Source organism: Apteryx mantelli, chromosome 1 (assembly GCF_036417845.1).
Source record: "Apteryx mantelli isolate bAptMan1 chromosome 1, bAptMan1.hap1, whole genome shotgun sequence".
NCBI lineage: Eukaryota > Metazoa > Chordata > Aves > Apterygiformes > Apterygidae > Apteryx > Apteryx mantelli.
In genome coordinates this window covers 209,048,652-209,068,192 of record NC_089978.1, presented here as the reverse complement: position 1 = coordinate 209,068,192, position 19,541 = coordinate 209,048,652, and the positions used below count along the sequence as shown (strand labels likewise).

Genomic DNA, 19,541 nt, shown 5'->3' with positions numbered 1-19,541 from the left:
AAAACTCCCTCATATCCCCTATACAGTTTTGGATCTGGAAGACAATGAGGCCTTGTCTTGCTCCCTTTGCTCCTGATGCTCTTGCTTTGGCTGCTTCTGTGGCTGTTCCTACAGAAAATGTATGGGAGTTGAGTATTTCTGGTCCCTAATGACTTTAGTGTAACTTGAGTCTACTCAGCACCTTGGCCTAGAAACGTAAATGTTTCAAGACGGCAAGGTACTGTTGAAAATGTCAGCCTAGGCCCTACTGCATGCACCAGCTCACTGTTGATTGTGTTTTCTCTAGATAGTTTTGAGCACTCCAAGGTTTCTGATGCTTGCCTACAAAAAACTTATATTGTACCTCATCGTTGCTAAAAGAAGAATGGTTTTGTTGCAAAGGAATTGGGTTTAATCTTAGTTTGGTTCCACCAGAGACCCACGGTTAACTTTGAACAGGAGGCTGACTGTACTGCCTCTAGAAAACAGACGTTTCCTTTCTCTCGTGTCCTTTGTCTGTGTCTTTCATTCTGAAAACAGTTTGGGACATGGCTTCCTTTCTCCATGTGTTTTCTACAGTGTCCATTATGGCAGATCTCCAAAGTGAGTTGCCTCATTGGTGAGGACATCATGTCAGGAGCATGCTTGTGTTTAAGATTTAGGTATATTGTCATAGCTAAATTGACCTTGACTCTTAAGAAGTTGTTATCTTTCTATACCCTGCAAAAGCTGTAAAGTCAGCTGTATTCTTAAGCAAAGAATACTGATTCTGAAGTACCAAGCCTGTGAAAATAATTTTTGTTGTACAAATAAGAAGAGGTGATTCTGAAATTTGTAAGAAGCTCCCCTTCATCTCAGCACTGATGCTCAGATCCAGCTTTAATTCCCCATGCAGCAGGCCTTAGCTGCACTCTGTGTGCTGGCTGGAGATGAAGGTCGTTCTGGCAGCAGGTGCGGTAGTTCTGACCCTTATATGAAAACTGGAAATCGCTCATTTCACAGAATCACAGAATCACAGAATCGCTGAGGTTGGAAGGGACCTCTGGAGATCATCTAGTCCAATCCCCCTGCTCAAGCAGGGTCACCTAGAGCACATTGCACAGGATTGCCTCCAGGCGGGTTTTGAATATCTCCAGAGAAGGAGACTCCATAACCTCACTGGGCCTGGAAAATGAGTGGAGAAAACCTGCCCTATGCCTGAGAGCTTAAACTGGAGTTTTCCACTGCATCCAGAAAGTATGGATATGGAAAGTATGAGGTGGTTATTCTGAGTCAGGTAGCTGCCCCAGCAGCCTGCTGAGCAAGGCTGGATTAAGTTGCGAAGGGTGGAAGAAAGAGGTGCTACGTGGTGGAGTTTCCTGACCAAGTTCAGAGAGATTTGTACCAAGAGCTCTCTCATGTGTATTAGTGGGGACCAGAGTTCCTCTTTTGGCCTATTTGTGTGGACTTCTCTGTGCCTTACTTGCCTCTCACTCAGAGCCTGTAACAAGTTAGAGGATAGAGGGGGCAGAGTCTGTAAGGAGAAAAGAGAATGGGAAATAGGATTTTTGGATTTTGGCCATCTTGTGGGGGGAGAGGGCTTATAACTTCTTGTGACACCTCTTTGTAAAGCAGGGATCAGACTTGCTTCCTTCGAGTTTCCTGGGATTGATTGATTTGAGCACTCTGAGGCCCTGAGATAGAAGACATACAGGAAGCATCTCCATTGTGTTACTCAGATATGAGAGTGGTTGCATGTGACAGCTATGAGGGCCTGGCTAGAGGAAGTTATTTCAGCTCTTCCGTGCATACTTTCTGTCTTTAGGCTGCAGAACCTTAGAAAGGCCAAGTGAGAGCAGGGCTTATGGCTTTGTATGCTGACAGTCTGTTCTGTGTGTCAGCTTGGGAGCGCATGGAAGAAACTCTGTGGCCAAGGGGTTGTTTTACTTCCCCATAGACAAGAAGGAAACTGCATAGGAGAGGAGAGGCATTTGCCTGTCTCATCTTTCCTATTTGCCTGTACAAGATCTGTGATTCCTCCTGTAGGCATTTTCCAACAGACTGAATATTCCACTGTCTTCAACATCTTCCAGTTTTGTCTAGGCCATAGGGACCCCTCCTTGCCAAATGCTCAGCCATTTGGAGATGTAGCTTTTATTTCATGGCAAACAGGTCTTTGAGAATTCGATGCAAGAGTATGAGATCAATTGATCCCTGAGAAGCACCATGTGTTAGGATGCTGCATGTGTTGCACAGTGCTTGGATGAGCTGAGAGCACTTATTTTAGACTTCCTGGAAGCAGGCAATTCTGGTGTATTTTAAGTAATTTGCCACTTTAAGCACCTAGGAAAAGAAAGATGAGAAATGCTGAAGGCTTAGTAAGAGGAGTCCCATGATAAATTTAAAAGCTAAACTGGTGTGTGAAACAAATGAAGTCTAAGGGCCTGTTGTACAAGGACTCCTAGACATGTTCTGCTTTTTTGTTTTAGCTGAATTTGATCCATCGAATGATGAAAGAAGTTTGGAGGAGATACCAGCTTCATTCCTGCATCTTCTGCTTGTGAGCAAGTAATTTGTTAAAGTTTTCAGCCCATCTTTTAAAATATGGGCATAATTTGGTGTTCAACAGTACTTACTGCTTGAACAGTCAGTGTTTACTGTACTGTGAATGTCATCTTTAACTGGGATAGGACATGGTGTATGAGCATTTACTGTTTTTAAAGATCCTGCTGGCCCTGTCTAAGCCAACATAAGTATTAATCCTATATGCATTTGTATGCCTCGAGTTCAGAGTTGCTGAATTCTCAGTGCTCTCAAGCTGGGTAATGGGTGTTGAAGTCACTTATACCAGCACTCAGCATATTTCAACCTGTTGATGTTATTACCAGGTATTACTGAGACTTGTAAATATGTGGTAGTGGGGGAAAGGAGCCACCATGAAGACTTGTATATCCACATTTAGATGAATAGCTAGTGTTGCTAGGTGACAGACCTACCATCCCATGGTGATAAACCCAAAATGCATGCATTTAGTGCACGTATTATACAACAAGTTGACCATGCTACCAAGAGATTGTGGGCATCTCGGGTTACTAATAAGTTGCTACTCTGTTAAATGCAGTGATAAACGAGGAAGTGCAGCAGAGTTTGCAGTGTTCCACATCATGAGTCGGATTCTGGAAGCTGCAAATGGCATGTGCTTGCCTTTACCTCCAGGTAAGTCCTATGGATATGGATATTTCAGTTTTAATCCATGTGTGAGGAGGGCAATGCTCTGAATTCCTCCCAGAAAAGCATGAGTTGCAGCATGTGTGTCAGGTTAACTTTGGCATTATTGAAATCTATTCAACACAGTTATGGAGGGGAAGACCCTCCATAAACACAAGTAACAAAATGAAACAAAGCGAAGTAGGTACTACAGAGACAGCAAATTAAAGGTTTAGTTCTTTGTTTTCAGACTCCAGTGGAGTGCTTGGGCACAGCCTTCGCTCAGAAGTAAGATTTAGAATTCTTTTGTGTATTTATTTTTCTTAGACAACTGGACTTCAGTGTCAAGGGCTACAAGGGAAAATTCTATCCTGGAGGAAAAACAATGGGTGTGTTTTATCATGCTGCTGCCCTGCTAATGTTTTCTTAATTTTGTCCTGAAAGGATTGCCCCCACCCTAGATGGAAGAGTTGATCAAGATAGTAGACTTTCATTTCCTAGAGCTTCTCATAATGGCTTACACTCTTTTTCAAAGCACTTTTTTTTTTTTTTTTGTAAAGGAAAGACTTCTTAACATTGAATGTTTAGGTTTGCTGTGACTTAATTTGCCAAAGCAGACAGGGATTTACAGCCAAGCTCTGTAGATTTGGACTGAATTTTAATCCAATTAAGAATGCTTGTACAGAAAGTTTTGGCTTGCTGTCATATTGATAGCTGTGGAACCAAGGCCTACCTGTAAATACAGGTTGGCAGAAACTGATTAGAAGGTGTTCCGAATTTGATCAGAAAACATAAAATAGGCTCCAGTCCCTTTCTGCCTTCTGATTCTGTTTGAATCTTCTTCTGGTTTGCATTTTCTGATCTGTCTTCAAGCTCAAAACTGGTTTTGGTCAGAGGTTGTACTTCAGACTTATACTGTGTGTGGAGAAATATTGCCATGTGATGGTTTCGTGTGACACAAGACCATCATCTGTCTGAGTTAAGTGGGAAACTGAAGTCTTAATGCTTGCTGCCTGTGCAAATGTGTGGATGGCAGCTACAGAGAGTGTGATGAGACCTTTAGTTTTTGATTGAGAAGAAAGAGAAATAAAACACATGTTAATGGCATAATTTGGATATAAGCTGGAAGCTTGCAGATATTTGATTGTGCAGCCTGCTTTTCAGTCTCCCTTGGTTTCCTCTTTCTGACAAGGGTGTAGCTGAGAGAATGTAAAGGATGTTGAAACAAGACTACGTAACTTTTGATAAAACTGTTTTTCCTCACCGACTAGAAACAGTTAGAAATTAAGGAAAATAAGAAGTAAAGGAAAGCTTTAGTTAGTGTAATGCCTGTCACTAATTACAGACGTTTTAGAAAAAATATATATTGGTGTACTAAACAAGTTTGTCTCCTTCTCATAGGTTTTCACACTCTCCACTTGGGGCTTGGTGTTCGATGTCTCCCTCTGCACACTCTCCTGCACTACATCGATAACGGAGTCTTGCATTTGACAGAAACGTGTGTCAGGAAACTGCTGAAAGGTGCAGTGAGTTTAATGTGTTTCATCTGTTTAACTGCCAGCTGATTGGGAGTGATGTCCTTTCAACCATTTGAACTCAGACACAAGATTTACTGCCCAGGAGATTCAGTTGCTCTCCCAGAGTGCTATTTCAGTGAAGAGTGTAGTTGAAAGCGTTGCCCAGCTGCAAGGAGAAAATTAGGGTGCAGACTATATGAGTGACCCTTGCAGGCAGTGAAATACCTTTGGGGTGTTGGGGGGCAGATTTCAGCTGGTCATTTTTTCCATTTGCTAATTCTTTGAAAAATGAATGCTGATGATCATCGTAGAACTTGTGGAGGGGATTTTGGTCATTACAAAAATGTGTGTCTGCGTGAAAGGAAATCAGTCTGCTATCCAGTCCTCAGGTTTTGCTTTAATTATATTTGGGCAAGATAATCTTAGTGTTGGGATTTGCAAATGGCTAGAAATTCTGTGTTGGAAAGAAGAAAAATAAGCAAACAAAAGCTTACCTGACCCAGCATACCAATATTTTTGGTAAATGCTGAGGTATATCAAAGTACGAATGTCTTCTAAATATACTTTAACGTTAGCAAAGGAGGGAGTTAAAATCAGTCCTGTATGGACTCATCCAGTCATCCAGAGGAGATCCTGGTCTGTATGCGGGTTTCCTCTCAGCAGGAAAGGCTTAGGAGCAAACTAGCATGCGTAGAGTGGGATTGATCAGGGCCTAGGGCTTTGGAACAAAACGGGGAGTGGAGATACTTGGCATTTTCTCCACACAGTTATGATCACACCCATGTTAACTGCCTTTTTTTTAATTGGAGGGGAAGAAGAGAGAATTGTAGTTTAAGTTTATCCAAATCTGTTCCTAGATTACAGCAATATTGCAGTGTGACTTAACTCTGACAGTTATGCATTTTGTTGCAGCTGCAACATTTCCTTGTAACATGCTAAATCTCCAATGTTCAAGAAATGGGATGCAGTGCACTGTATTAATCTGTGTCCATTTTTTCTTGATAAGTGAAATATTATAAATATGGGGAATTCTACTTAGTGAGAACTTAGCAAGTTTGCTGACGATACCAAACTGGGAGGAGTGGCCGATACACCAGAGGGCTGTGCTGCCATTCAGAGAGACCTGGACGGGCTGGAGAGGTGGGCAGAGAGGAACCTCATGAAGTTCAACAAAGGCAAGTGCAGGGTCCTGCACCTAGGGAGGAATAACCCCGTGCACCAGTACAGGTTGGGGGCTGACCTGCTGGAAAGCAGCTCTGCAGAGAAGGACCTGGGAGTGCTGGTGGACACCAAGTTAAGCATGAGGCAGCAATGTGCCCTTGTGGCCAAGAAGGCCAATGGTATCCTGGGCTGCATCAGGAAGAGTGTTGCCAGCAGGTGGAGGGAGGTGATCCTCCCCCTCTACTCAGCCCTGCTGAGGCCACATCTGGAGTACTGTGTCCAGTTCTGGGCTCCCCAGTGCAAGAGGGATGTGGCACTACTGGAGCAAGTCCAGCGAAGGGCTACAAAGATGATTAGGGGACTGGAGCATCTCTCTTATGAGGAAAGGCTGAGAGAGCTTGGCCTGTTTAGCCTGGAGAAGAGAAGGCTGAGAGGAGATCTTATCAATGTGTACAAGTATCTGAAGGGAGGGTGTCAAGAGGATGGGGCCAGACTCTTTTCAGTGGTGCTGAGCGACAGGACGCGAGGCAACGGGCACAAACTGAAACACAGACACTTCCATCTGAACATGAGGAAAAACTTCTTCACTGTGAGGGTGACAGAGCACTGGCACAGGTTGCCCAGAGAGGTTGTGGAGTCTCCTTCTCTGGAGATATTCAAAACCCGCCTGGAGGCAATCCTGTGCAATGTGCTCTAGGTGACCCTGCTTGAGCAGGGGGATTGGACTAGATGATCTCCAGAGGTCCCTTCCAACCTCAGTGATTCTGTGATTCTGTAATAAAAGAATGTTTGAATTACTCTACAAATTGTTACCTAAATTTAAGTTACATACAAATATATAGAAGTATATTTATATAAACTATATAAATATAAATAGCACTCCTATTATCAGGCCTTATTTAAAACTAAAGTTTTATTTCATTACAGAGATGATATTTATTTGAAATGTCTTCAGTGAAAGTTGGAAGTTTTAGTTATGTGGTTACCATAAAAGGGTGTTTTTTGGTTTGGTTTGTTTTTTTCCTCTCTTGTAGATCTGGACAACACCGAGAAGAATGAAAAGCTTAAGTTCAGTATTATCACAAGGCTTCCTGAGGTAACTTTGGATGTCACTTCTTGGATCTTGGAATGGATGTAAAATTCCTCCCTGTGCATAGGATCAAGCCAGTGGAAGACTTTGCTGGGATTCAAGCAGATGTAACCTGAACTTCTCTCCAATTTCTGTCTGCTGCTCATAACCTGTAGGGTACCCTGGTGTCTTAAACTATAGGTCTGTCCCTAGTGCTTTTCAGTGACTCCAGGTCTCTGCAGGAATCAAGTAGGCAAAACTGACACTGCTCTGCTGAGTACTCACCTGCATAAAGCCATAAAGATTTTATGGGGTTTAAAGAAGCTTTATGGTGTTTTTTTTTTGTTTGTAGTGTCTCCAAATGCCTTTCCCACTGTGACCTCTTCATCTGCATTTGGTTTTATTCACTTTATCAGATAGATTCAAAAGCTGAAACAGTAACAAGTATAAAATTTGGTGATACCACATTTCTGTGATGGAGATGGCATTACAGGACCTCCCTGCATGTGATAAGGTGACTTGTCAAGGCATATTCTGGAGCTAACTATTGATGCTTCATTAAAAGTTACAACAGAATGGGAGACTGACTCCTCTTTCTCCTTTCATTCTTAGTGCATACCACAGTGAGCAGAGAAAAACCTGGGATCCCCCTCTGGCAGTGCCTTACAATAGAACAGGCCCTTCTCAACACAAGCTGCTTATTGTTTGTTCATTATGGACCGTTATGTATAGTTCAAATGGCCAGAAGTGCTGCTTCAGTTTTCTTTTAACAAGGGCTTCTTTATTTGGCAGCAGTTTTATGAAGGGGAAGGAAAGGAGAAGTCCACAAAATGTTCTTTGTTCTCTTTCTCTTGTTTTGTGCAGGGATTGGTGAGCTGAGGTCAGTGTGGGGCCTGTGTGAGCTGTCAGCCCCAGGCCCGGTGGGTGGGGAACACCATGGCCACTGCACTCTGACGTGAAGGGGCCGAGTTGTGAGAGCTTTAGGGGACACACACTGCTAGTTATTCCTCAGTGCCTCATTGTATCTAATTAGAGCTTTGGGGAAGAAAACGCAGAGAATGGTTTGTTTGCCTAAAAGGGCACTTTGGGGTGACTTGGACTATTTTAAGTTCAGGTTACATTCACTAGATGACTTCAGTTGAATCAAAACCAAGCATTTCATCAACACTGAAACTGTTCAGCATTTCCTAAATGAACTCTTTCAGTAGTCTGTATTTCCTTACAAGTGAAAGGGAGGAAGCAAAGACTAGATCAGGAAAATAGCAGGAGGAGGAGGTTATTTCACAGTGTGTTCATATTTGATTGCTTAGTGGTTAGGATAGGAAGCTTTGGGACATCTGAGTTTGAATCTCTGCTTTTTTCTTGAGAGAATGTGAATCAATGTTACCAATTCCCAGCACAATGCCCTAAATGATGGGCTGTGGATTGTGTTCCCAGCATCTCTTCTTGGTGGTATTCTGCTTTTGTAAGCCAGAGGGAAGTGCAGTTCTGAACACAGAGCATTGAGAAACAGGGTTTGTTATTCTTTAGGAGAAGAATGAGTCTAAACCAGAGTCACATAAAGGACAAGCAATCATTTTGAGCCTCAATTCATATTTAAGTACACACACACACAGAGTGGGACAGAGCAAATGGGACAGACTGTTAGAAACTTACTGAGTTACTCGGGAACTGAGTAGCAAGGATGTGATTGTTTCCCGTATTCCGAGAGAGTATTCTAATCTCTTGGTTACTGGCTATGAAAGGATGGTCCCATGGTTAAAAATTATGACTCCTTACCTTTTATCATCAGTGTCTGAAAAGAAAACAGTCTGTGTTATGGCCCAGATTTTTTTTTTCTTTGCCAAAATAACACACCTTTTGGGGGGGGGGGGTAGAAATTGGTCAGTCTGATATTTTTGTTGTTCTTGTTGCTTTTGGACATGTGTTTCTTTTTTATTTTATTTTTTTCCTTATTTATTAGTCTTCCACTGTCTTCTGCTTATGTTCTCAGGATTTTTTTCTTCTTCTTTTTTTTTTTTTTTAAATACTTACCAGGCTCTTGGTCAAAAAGTCCACCATTTTTGGAATCACCCAATTAATGCTAATTTCATTGCACGGAAATATGTGAAACTCTTACTTGAGAAGCTGGGGAATAGACAGGTAAGAGTATACAGGCTATTTTGTTAATCTTGCTTTGACAGTGTTGACACTCATAACCTTGCTGTAGACCATAACACACTGAATGTTACACTTACTTGGTACTGAGCAACTTTGAACTAACTTGAAATGTTCTCCTTTAAAGTATAGCAGACCTGCGCCTGAGAGACACTCGGTCCCTGTAGAGTTTTTGCCACTTAATTACCTGACTAATATGCTGGCAGAGATAGAGAATCAAGGTAATGTTAATTCTGTACTTTGGAAGACTAGTAATTGTTACATTTTGATTGTTCACATTCAGCTTTATCTTGACTGTATTGATAACACTGAGTTCCAAAACTCCACTGATGTCTGAACATGTAGGTTTTGGTCTCTTTCTGTTGGTGGGAATTGTCTGAGGACTTCTTCACTAGATGTCGTTTCATCAAAATCCTCTGAATCCAGTTGGTAAACTGGCATTTTTCAGAACACATCTGGTGACAGGAGGCTTGTGTCATTTTACCATTTGCTCAGTTTCTGGCCCAGTTCATTGTAAACTCTCTTCCTGCTTAGTTGTGACAAGAGGGATGGAGAGCACCTAGTTGCCTTTAAAATAAGTCTGTCGGCCCACCTCTGTGAAAGAGACACCTATGTTCTAGAAAGTATCCCAGACCTAAATGAATGTAAGCATTTTTGCACTAGATCTCAAGACTGAGATTTTAGAGTCAGGCTGCCTTCTCCATATTTCCTATTGGCTGCTCAGTGTGTTAGTCTTTGCGGGTCCTTATCAGAGATACTGAACTCCCCATGCATCATATAGTGAACCTAAGCATCCCAAGATTTTGGACTCCACTGCAAAAGCAAGGTACGTGAAGAGAAGCGTTACACTGTCTAGCATTGCTGGTTATGTCTATAATAATAAAACAAAATCAGGTCAAGGTAAGGGCTTGAAAGCTAGAATAGAACTGTCAATGTATGGATGTCATCCCAGTTGAGGAGGAAAAGAGTTTCAACTATGCCGGTGCATATGAGAATATACTCCAGTCCATTTTATTTACTAGCACAGACATAGCCACTATTCTTAAGTCTTGTTTTGGATCTCCAGTATAGAATCAATATGGAATACCTAGTGGTCTCCAGAGATGGTCTAGCTTTCCTCATTGTAGGATATTTTTTGCCTATATCCAAATAATAGGCAAGCTGCATTGCTTGTTTTCTCTTGTGTAGTTATAATCTGCCACAGAATGGAAAGCAAATTCAGCTTAAATGTCATAAATATCCTACGGATAAGCTTGCTTTCTAATGTACCAGTGCTGTGGAAGTTCAGTAGCAGTAGCTGTCTGTACTCCAGAGCTGTTTCAGTTAAGGGAAATGTCTCTTAAATTCAGAGTTCTATAAATTTGACATGCTATTCTTAGAGTCTAATTTGTCTTACAATTGCGTTCATAAAGGATCTTGGAGCTTGTTTGAAAAGTTCACCAAAGCTTTCCTCCTAGCCTCAGTGTCCCCACAGAAAGACTTTGCAGTTTGTGAAGAGCTAGAGATAAACTTCAGAAGCTTTCTGCCTTTGCTGAGCATCCAAAAGAATGCAGTGAAAGCTGTAGGTATTTTATATAAATTAAAACAGTTCCATCTAATACATTAACTTTTGGTGTTCTAGATGAAGATGTTTAGTAGACTGCAAGACTAAATGTAGAAGAGTGCTTATGTTTTTGTAAATAATAACTTTCTCATGGTGTTTCTCCAGGTTTGCATCCATGCGAAAAGCAAGATCAAGTTAATGTAAGATTTGTAGAGGAAACAGCACTGAGACACACTATGATGCTCTTGGGCCTCAAGTATTCCTAAAATAGACAGCTTTCTTCAACAGCATGTCAACTTTGCTACTCATATAAAAGTACGCTTTCAGAACTGTGAAACCAACTTTTTTTTTTTAACTTAAATATAATGTTGTTTTCCAAATAATCTGCAGATTTGAGTAGCTACCATTACTGAGAGAAAAAAATTGCTGACTTGTAGATAAATCCTAGAGAAATGCATCTGAGGCACATCTGGGTTTCCGATGAAATATATCTGTGCTTCCATTTTATCTTGTGAAGTGGTCAAATGGAGCTACAGCAGGTATTAAAACAGGCTGTGAAAATTGGTATTAGACTGTTAGTTAACTATTGTAACAAGCAGGACAATCCTGAAAAAGGTAGTCCAGCTGTATTGAGAAGTAACAAGAAACTGGCAACTCTTTACTTGTTTGGGTTAATAAAAGGTTTTCTTGGTGCGATTATGTGAAATAGGTAAGAACAACAAATGAGGAATCAGTTTTTGTGTATAATTCATCAGTAATGATGTATTCATTCCTTGTCGTGATCAGGTGTTATCTTACAGTACTTCTGCCTCTGGGGTTGTATTCTAATGTATTCAGTTTTATAATTAGCACAAAATGCCATCTCCTTTAAGTGCATGTAACTTTTTTTTTTAAGATATGTATAAAATTGTAAGCAATACAAGGACAAGAAGAAAGTTCTTTGGAAGTTTATCTTAACAGTGACTTGGATAGAATTTTATTTAATTCTTTCCTTACAACTTTTAGTGTTACAGTTCAAATCTCACCTTCAAAAAACGATTGATGCGGGTTTTTTCCCCTCATTTTCCACTTGTATTTATACAGAAATGAACCTTTTTTTTTTTCTCTCAAGTTATGACCTATGACATTTATTTAAAATAGTAGTAGTGGTTCAGTACACAGAGGAAATCTTAAATTAGAGCATGTAGGACTTCTGCCATTTTTATTGGACAAAAAAAATGTATCAAAGTTTTAGACTATTCAGTTAGTGAAATAGATTCTAGAGGCTTTCAGTAGTAACCTCTAATATCCTCTCTGAGTAGTTCCCAGACTGATGCTTCCTGTTGCTCACCAGGGAAGCAGAAAGATCCCATTCTCAAGCACTCTCTCTGGGTTCAGTACACACTTTTTTTTTTTTTCTTCAACAAGTGCATGATCATTCCCTTCTCATTGGCATCAGTTTTAGCTTTCACACTAACTACCCAGAGGGAAGGAATATTTTCCCACTATAATTAAAACTTGTCTGGCAAGCTTGGACTTCAATCCCAGACTGCAGAAAGCCATGTTGGTTTATTTGTACAAGCGGTCGGGGTGAATTATTGAATTATTACAAGAGATGAGCTATTACAAGAGAAGATTTTCTAGCTTTTTCTTTTTAATGGAAAGTATTGCAAAATATAATCAGATAAAATAAACTTCACTTGGAAAAAATAAGCCTAGTATGATCACTCATTTTTCTTAACATTTTAAATACTGCACTGCATGTGGCATACCACAGCTTCCCCTAGCCAGGAGAAAGGGAACTTGTATCACTGACCATTTAGCTGTGGTTTTGGCATTAGCAACTGCTTTGTTTACAATATGGAATTTGGGAAAACACTAACAGATATTCCTTCAATGTAGTTTAAAAGCTATTGACTCTTGAGATTCAGCAACCAGTAATATCCTCTCCTGGTTTAAGAGATATCTTTTCAGATTTCAATTGGCTTTACAATAGGTTTTCTGATATGCCTCATGTTTGAACCAGGTTCACTGGGTTTGAAAGGAGCCAAAGCACCATAGGGCCGTGGCAGTGGGAGACCACTTTCATCATTTGGGATATAAGCAGTTGGGCGTTGTTCAGCTGTTGTGTGGACATAACCAGGCAATGCAGCTTGTTCCTCTTCTGCAGCACGCTGTAAAAGAAATGCATTTTGATCACATAGTGATTATATGCTTTAAAACTTTATTACTCTTCTGAGCCAAAGTACAGAATGCTTAAGAAAGGAAACATCATTAGCCTAATCCTTAACAAATCAGGAAACCCAGATGGGTACTAATTCTTCTTTGAAAGGTAAGCACTATTTCTTGGCCATGTGGATGTGAGTTTGTCCTTTTAAATAGTATACAGTTTGAGCCTGTAATGTTTTTATTATTTGTGAAGAAAACAGCTTAGATGAACTTCTAAAAGTTGTAGTAAGTGTGCACAGAACATCCTGGGAACAAGGTGAGTTACTCCAAATGATTTGGATGCTTCAGAATCCTGGCTAGAGTTACACTGGCAGCAGCTGCTCCAGATAGTGGCACTGTGCTTATATCCTCAGCACTGAAAGGAAACTGAGTCATAATGTGAGGAGAAGTGTTAATGCCAAAGAGGCTTCTTATTCTAAACCAGTTTTACTAAAGAAGTTCTGCTTGGCTTCAAGTTCTGTAAATGTCTGCACTGTGTACTCCTCTCCTAACCTTGTTCTTCCAGATTTCCTTGGAGAGATCAACAAATACTCAAGGATTCATATAGCAGAGTTAATTTCCCATCTCCAGCAGTTTCCTAGTACACATACCTCATTTTTGTACTGCTTTTCCCTATCTGGGAGCTCTGCACTCAGGGATCACTGGTGGTTTGAATTAAAGAGGCATAGTTAACAGTAGGGTAGAATTTGAAGCACTATTTTTTACACTGCTCTGCCTGCCCTCACTGTCTTGCCCAGCAATCTTGCTACTTCTGGTATGATATTTACTGTGTCTGATACTTGGAGATGCTAAGCTATTTATATTTCTTTTCCCTTCCCCCTGCCACTTGTAGCTTTTCCCTGAAATTGAATCAAAATCAGTATTCCTCCCTGATGGCTCTTGCTCATCACACCAAAATGCTGTCACATAAGTTTACTTTATAAATTGAAGATAAGTCCTCCTTTTAGTGTGAAGTATTCTCTCCTTAAGATTTGAGGACCAGTTCTAAGTATTTCAGACTGCAGTTATAACTCCTCAAATGCATGATGTACTGGGTTTTTTTGTTTTTGTTGTTGTTGTTGTTGTTGTAATTGCCTTTATCTATATTGTCATCTCCACTAAGGCCTGGTAGCTCCATGTTTGTCAGTGAACAGCTATGCAGTGAGAGAACAGCTCTTGCAATAAGACAAGATAGAGCTGGGCAAAAGAAGAAGCTGAAGATCTAACTGCACACAACAGGCAAAAACCTACTTTAGCTCTAGCTTCAGCTGCTGCTTTCTGCATCTTCTCATTGCGCAATACCTTCAGCCATTCCCTTTCAGTTTCCTGAGGAAGGGGAAGGCCTTGATCTACCCTTGATGAAACAGTCATCAAAAGTTGTTCTCTGTCTCTCACTTCCTGCTGGAGTTTAATAGCAAGCGCTTGCTTCATGGACAACTCTGCAACAAGAGCCATCATCTTTTGGGTTTTATCCTTTATCTTCTTCTGCAGTTCATTTGTCTGAAATTAGTAACAGTTACATTTTAATCAGGTCTTCTCTTTAGACACTTACTGGACATAGCAGGCAGACAAGTATTAGGTACAGGAAAACAAAACAGATTTGCTGCAAAGATATGTTTTGACTGAAGCCTTTCCAAATGCCAAACCTAACTAAGAAAGAAAATCAACCCTGGCCTTGTTTTACACTAATTGCATCATAATTTTTTTTTCTTTTTTTCTGTTTCCCTTTCACTCAGCTCTCTTGCATTTGGAGCTTTTCCATTAAGGAAATGGGGGATGAGAGGGTTTTAGAGATCACCTTTGCTCTTCCCAAAATAATAGTGCTGTCAGAAGGAAATAACTATAATAATACAAAAGTAACTATTGAAAATTATGTTTTTCCTCTGTAGTTCTCCCTACTTAAATAACAAACTTTGAGCCACATACTGATTTTATCTTCTATTATGCTGTAGGGATCTAGAACTCACCTGACTTTCCCTTATTTTTTTAGCCATTAATGTGTTTGTTGTGGAAAGATGTTCAAGTAAACATGCAAAAGGAGGATTCTCCCAAGTTAGTAATTACTCAGCCTGAGAAATAACTGATCATATATTTGGTGAAAGATACTTTTTGAAAGCAAGCTGTATCATAAATATAGAAAGTATATTGACCTCCTGCCTTTGCTATGTCTGTACTACTGGTTTTACTAAACATGTATAATTTCTTAAGACTAACATATGATTTGCACATTTGCCTATCAATAATCCCAGTCCCTGGTTTTGTATTTTGCAAGCAAGTCATCTCACCTCTTGCCCAGAATTGAAACTATTTCAATTCCTATAGGCCAGCAAAGCAGAGCATGCAATTCCCTTCCTACCCTTTTAGCTAACAGCAGTGTGTCCTGCTTCCCATTTTCTGCTGTGGCTCGGATTCGGTCTGTTAGCCGGGAAACTTGTTCATAGATAAAATCTGTCTCCAGCAGCTTCTCCTCCTTGTGTAGCAGCGCCGCCTCTAGCTGCAGTGAGAAGGAATGTACAGGGTGTAGGTCAATGACGGAGGAAGGTGTTTTAGGGATTGCTTCTGAAATAGTGTCAATGAACAGCCATGGGTAATCACATCACAGACCCTTTTCATGCCAAATATCAGACCAAAGTTAGCTCAGGATGTTACTATCAATGTTACAGTTCTTTCATATCAGACTGGGCCCTTTTCAGGGGTGGGGGACTACACGAGCCTTATTTATTACTGCCTTGCCATGATTTTCTTGAAAGCAATGATTTTTTTTCTAGTGATTTTTTTTTTTTTAAACTTCTGGATCCTTGAGTTATGTCATTAGTAGAAGGTTTCAGCTCTTGTTTTAAATTAAAACATCCTTTTTTTTTTTTCCTCCCCTTCTGGTGCTAAAGAAAACTTGAAAATGTGAGCTCCAAAGACTAAAAAAGAAAGCCCTATGCAAATAGAAGGACTCTAAAAACTCAAGGAGACTGGAACAGAAGATTCAGGCTTACCTCATGATTGCAAGGACCCTGTTTTTTTTAATTTTGGGGGTTGGTAACAGTGGGCTGTGTTCCAGCCTACCTGGGCTCCTACGCAGAGCTCCCTCCACTGTTAAGGAATGTGTGAAAGAAAGCAAAAACTTGAAGCAATTCACAAAAATATTAGGTAGTGCTCCTGTTAAACCATTACAAGTTGGATTGCAAAAGGAGGACTTAGATGAGCGTTACACCTAGCTTGCAGGTATCACGATACCTACACCAGAAAGTGGAATTTGCAGCCTCATGTGAAATGCTAAATACAGTGGGGGCAGTTATGCGTCCCTGTAAATTGGATGGACACTTACATCTAAGAAAATACCATGGTTGCCTTTTCCATTCCTTTACCTTCCCCTGTTACAGGCAATAAAGGAGGCACCTTGTAATTGGCTTTTACACTGGACTTAATGTTTCACTTAATTTTGAAGCCTATCCTGGGAAGCGCGGGCAGTGCTGCACAGGCAGGGGTGTAGCTCTTTGGCTGGCCTAGGGCCCATGTACATAAAAATCTGTTCTGTAGCTCCCAGTTTGAAGTGGAAGCGAAGTAATAAAACCAAATCCTGGGAAGGGTGTTTGCTTCATCCAGTGTCATCTATGCAGGTTCCTTAGGAGGATGGTGGGACAGCCGACTGTTCACACTGCATACATTGTGATGGAATAGCTCATAAACGCTACTTGCCGAAGAATGACAACCTCGTTCTTCTGCACTTCGTTATTTTGAATTTATTACCCTCTGCCACCTTTTCTGTATCTTCCTGTAATGAAGCAGGAGGGTCTGTACTGAAGTGCTAATGATATGCATTAATCAGCTAAGGGGGAGCCAGCTGCGCTGCACAGAGCCTATGTTTTGCTCTCTTCTGCAGCCTCTGCTGGAGGAAGTCGGTGCCCCCTGGAAAGCAGAGACTGGGCTGGAGTTCCCACTAGCCAATCATAATTATTTTAATTCGCCTTACAGAAAGTTTACTTAAAAAAAATAACATTTGCTTTTTCTTAAAGAAAGTGGTAGCATGGGAGATTCTGGTGTCAGAAATGATGTTACCTTTTCAATCTTTTCTAGCAGTTCAGGTGGAGATGGGTCCTCCCCTCCCAAGACTCGCTTTCTAGTTTCATTCTGAGGGTCAGCAAAGATTTCCTCGAGATGTTTAATCCTGTCCTTGCACTGGGAATACTAGCAAAAAAAAAAAATCCACAATAGTTATCTTTAGACAACAAGCAAAAAGCCCAATTATTACTGTGTGGCAAGAGATGGAAGGTCTCAGTGTGTCTGATTTACTCCAGGAGAATCGTACTAAAGCAATGAGATGTTCAGGGTCCACAGCTTACAGCTGCACTGCACTGAATACGCTTGATCTTGGAAGCAAGATTCCTGCCTTGCTTTACAGCATGAGCAGGTCCTTGCCTCGTTCATCCCTGGGGCTTGAGCTCTCAGGGTTTCTCCGAGGCCAATGCGCAGAGTTCCCGTGGGATTTTGGGGTGGGGAGTAATACAGAGATTACAAACAATCCTTTTTTTTTTTTTTTAAGGAGGTAACCCTGTGACAGTTGCAGCGTAGAGGAAAACCCTTTTCTCTGTCAGAAATTGAGTGCCACCTTCTTCAGGCTACTTTTTTTACCCTCAGGAATACACCAAATTTGGGGGGCAAGGGCAGGGGGAAATCCTCCATTATTCTGTGCTTTACAATCTTCTGTTTGACCCAAGGGTTAGATGCATTTAGGGATGTAGGAAGGACTCAAGTGCCTGACAGTTTAGTTGCAAGCGAAATGTGCAGACTCTGCTTTACTGCTGGTTAGCATGAAAGGTCTCCCATAGGTGCTGACATCTAAGTTTTGTGTGTTAAGTTCCCAGGCAGATGTCCTGGAGTGACTCAGCTGTGACAATCCTGAGCAACGTGGTACCAGTGCGATCCACAAATACAGGTGTTCTCTGACCTTCCTGACATGAGAAGTTCATATTTAATAAGGTTTTTCCAGAGTACACTAAATGGAAATCCACATTTCTCATAAACATTCACTGAAGGTGTGACTGGGACCTTCAATCAAGTTTTGATGTTTGAACCTGCAGGACTGACAGTGTTTTTTTGTGCTTTGATATGCGTCTGGCACCTGTCAGAACATTGTCAGTGGAGTCTTGACCTATTAGTTCTAACATAAACATGATTCAGATAACTCGATATAAATGCTATCAATTTCAGGTGACGGTGTTAAGGAACAAGTGGTCACTGGCACCTAAAACTATAAAGGGTCACCAAGAATCCACAGTAAATATTTAGATGTTGCTACAGGGACAGGGTTACTGAAAGTTAACAATTCATATTTGAAATATAAGAGAGAAAACTGACAGATCATCTCATGTGACAATGGGACACTACCAGAACACTTGTTTTGAATATTTTTTCCTGGTAAAACAGCATCATCCAGACCTTTCTTTGCACTTTTTCTAAGAACGAGGCAAAGTTAAAAAAAAAAAAAAAACTTAAATGACTGTAATGAATAATTTCCTCATCAAATCTTGATTTGATTTAAATGTATGTCATTCAGTATGTAACTAGTTTCATGGGTACTAAAATACTTATTTTAATTATAAACAACCAAACCAGAAAACCAATAGTACACAGAGAATTACAAGCACAAGAATGTAAGAACAAGACTATCACAAACAACAGAATGCAGCTACGTTTCCAGTGATATTTCATATCTGGGGCCAAACTCTTCAAACTAACTCAGCTGGAAATGCCTTGTTGGAGGCAATGGTACCTTAAAGAGATTAGGGACAGTTCATTAAGTAAAATTTTTTAGGATTTAATTGTTACTTAGAGAATAAGGACTATTGCAGAAAACATATGGTCCAAACCAGTGAAAAAAAATCTATAAGAAGTTTCATGCTAAACTTAAATGCTTGACTTGGTTTTAAATGCAATATGAATTATGAATGATTAATTACAGGCTCAGGTAATTCACTCCAAAAGCATGGGAAAAAAGCACATTTAGAAATAACCGTGCTAGTGTGTGTGTGCTTAAATGATGTGACTATAAGCATCTTTATTTTCTCCTAGTTTTCAGTGTTTTCCTTGGACAAAACTTTCTCCAAGTTCTTAGAGGTTCTAAGTCTTAAAAGCAAAAAAGCCCCTGCCTTATTGAAGTGCATTTTATACAGAAGACAGGAAAAGCATTTACAAGAGAGGTTTTTCTAGGTTTGATTGTAGTCAGTCAGGAGAAATTGTTCACGAATGACTAGATGAGAGGGAATGCATTCTTAGATACTTAAAAAGACTTGTCAGAAAAAGTGGAGTTCTGGAGCTTGTTTTGGAAACCTCAGAGAAGGTGGGTGAGGTACCTAGAGCACTAGAAAAGGGCAAATATTTTACCCATGTTTAAAAATAGGGAAAAAAGGAGTCATGGAATTACAGATAACTTCATTTTATGACAAATAAATCCGGAACAAATAATCAAGGTTTTTTTGTAAGTACCTAGAAAATAAAAAGGGTATGAATAATGGCCCGCATGGATCTGCTGAACCATGCCAAAACCATCCAATTTCCTATCATGATAATTTAATGGGTCTGTGTATAAGAAATGGTACATGTCATACATCTGGGCTTTTACATGCCTTTGACATTGTTTCATATGACATTCTCATAAACAAGCTAGGGAAATATGGTCTTGATATACAGTAAGTACTAAATCGGTAGAATGAAGTTAAGCTGGGAGAGAATGCAAATACTTTCGAGAAGA

The 19,541-nt window shown here is 40.3% G+C and overlaps 2 protein-coding genes across 2 annotated transcripts in view; one reads left to right on the top strand and one right to left on the bottom strand.

The window, feature by feature from the left end:
- The window catches only part of GSAP (gamma-secretase activating protein), a 49,323-nt gene extending 38,442 nt beyond the window's left edge, over positions 1-10,881 (top strand). The window contains exons 25-31 of the mRNA XM_067316778.1: positions 2,448-2,518; positions 3,080-3,174; positions 4,567-4,686; positions 6,878-6,939; positions 8,950-9,054; positions 9,197-9,290; positions 10,778-10,881. Of these exons, the coding sequence (XP_067172879.1) occupies positions 2,448-2,518; positions 3,080-3,174; positions 4,567-4,686; positions 6,878-6,939; positions 8,950-9,054; positions 9,197-9,290; positions 10,778-10,878 (648 nt within the window). The 3' untranslated portion in view covers positions 10,879-10,881. The remainder of the gene's footprint in view (positions 1-2,447; positions 2,519-3,079; positions 3,175-4,566; positions 4,687-6,877; positions 6,940-8,949; positions 9,055-9,196; positions 9,291-10,777) is intronic.
- Positions 10,882-12,554: 1,673 nt separating this feature from the next.
- Positions 12,555-19,541, bottom strand: part of CCDC146 (coiled-coil domain containing 146) — an 82,472-nt gene continuing 75,485 nt past the window's right edge. The window contains exons 15-18 of the mRNA XM_067316787.1: positions 16,850-16,978; positions 15,156-15,293; positions 14,051-14,299; positions 12,555-12,765 (exon numbers count right to left, since the gene is read on the bottom strand). Of these exons, the coding sequence (XP_067172888.1) occupies positions 12,562-12,765; positions 14,051-14,299; positions 15,156-15,293; positions 16,850-16,978 (720 nt within the window). The 3' untranslated portion in view covers positions 12,555-12,561. The remainder of the gene's footprint in view (positions 12,766-14,050; positions 14,300-15,155; positions 15,294-16,849; positions 16,979-19,541) is intronic.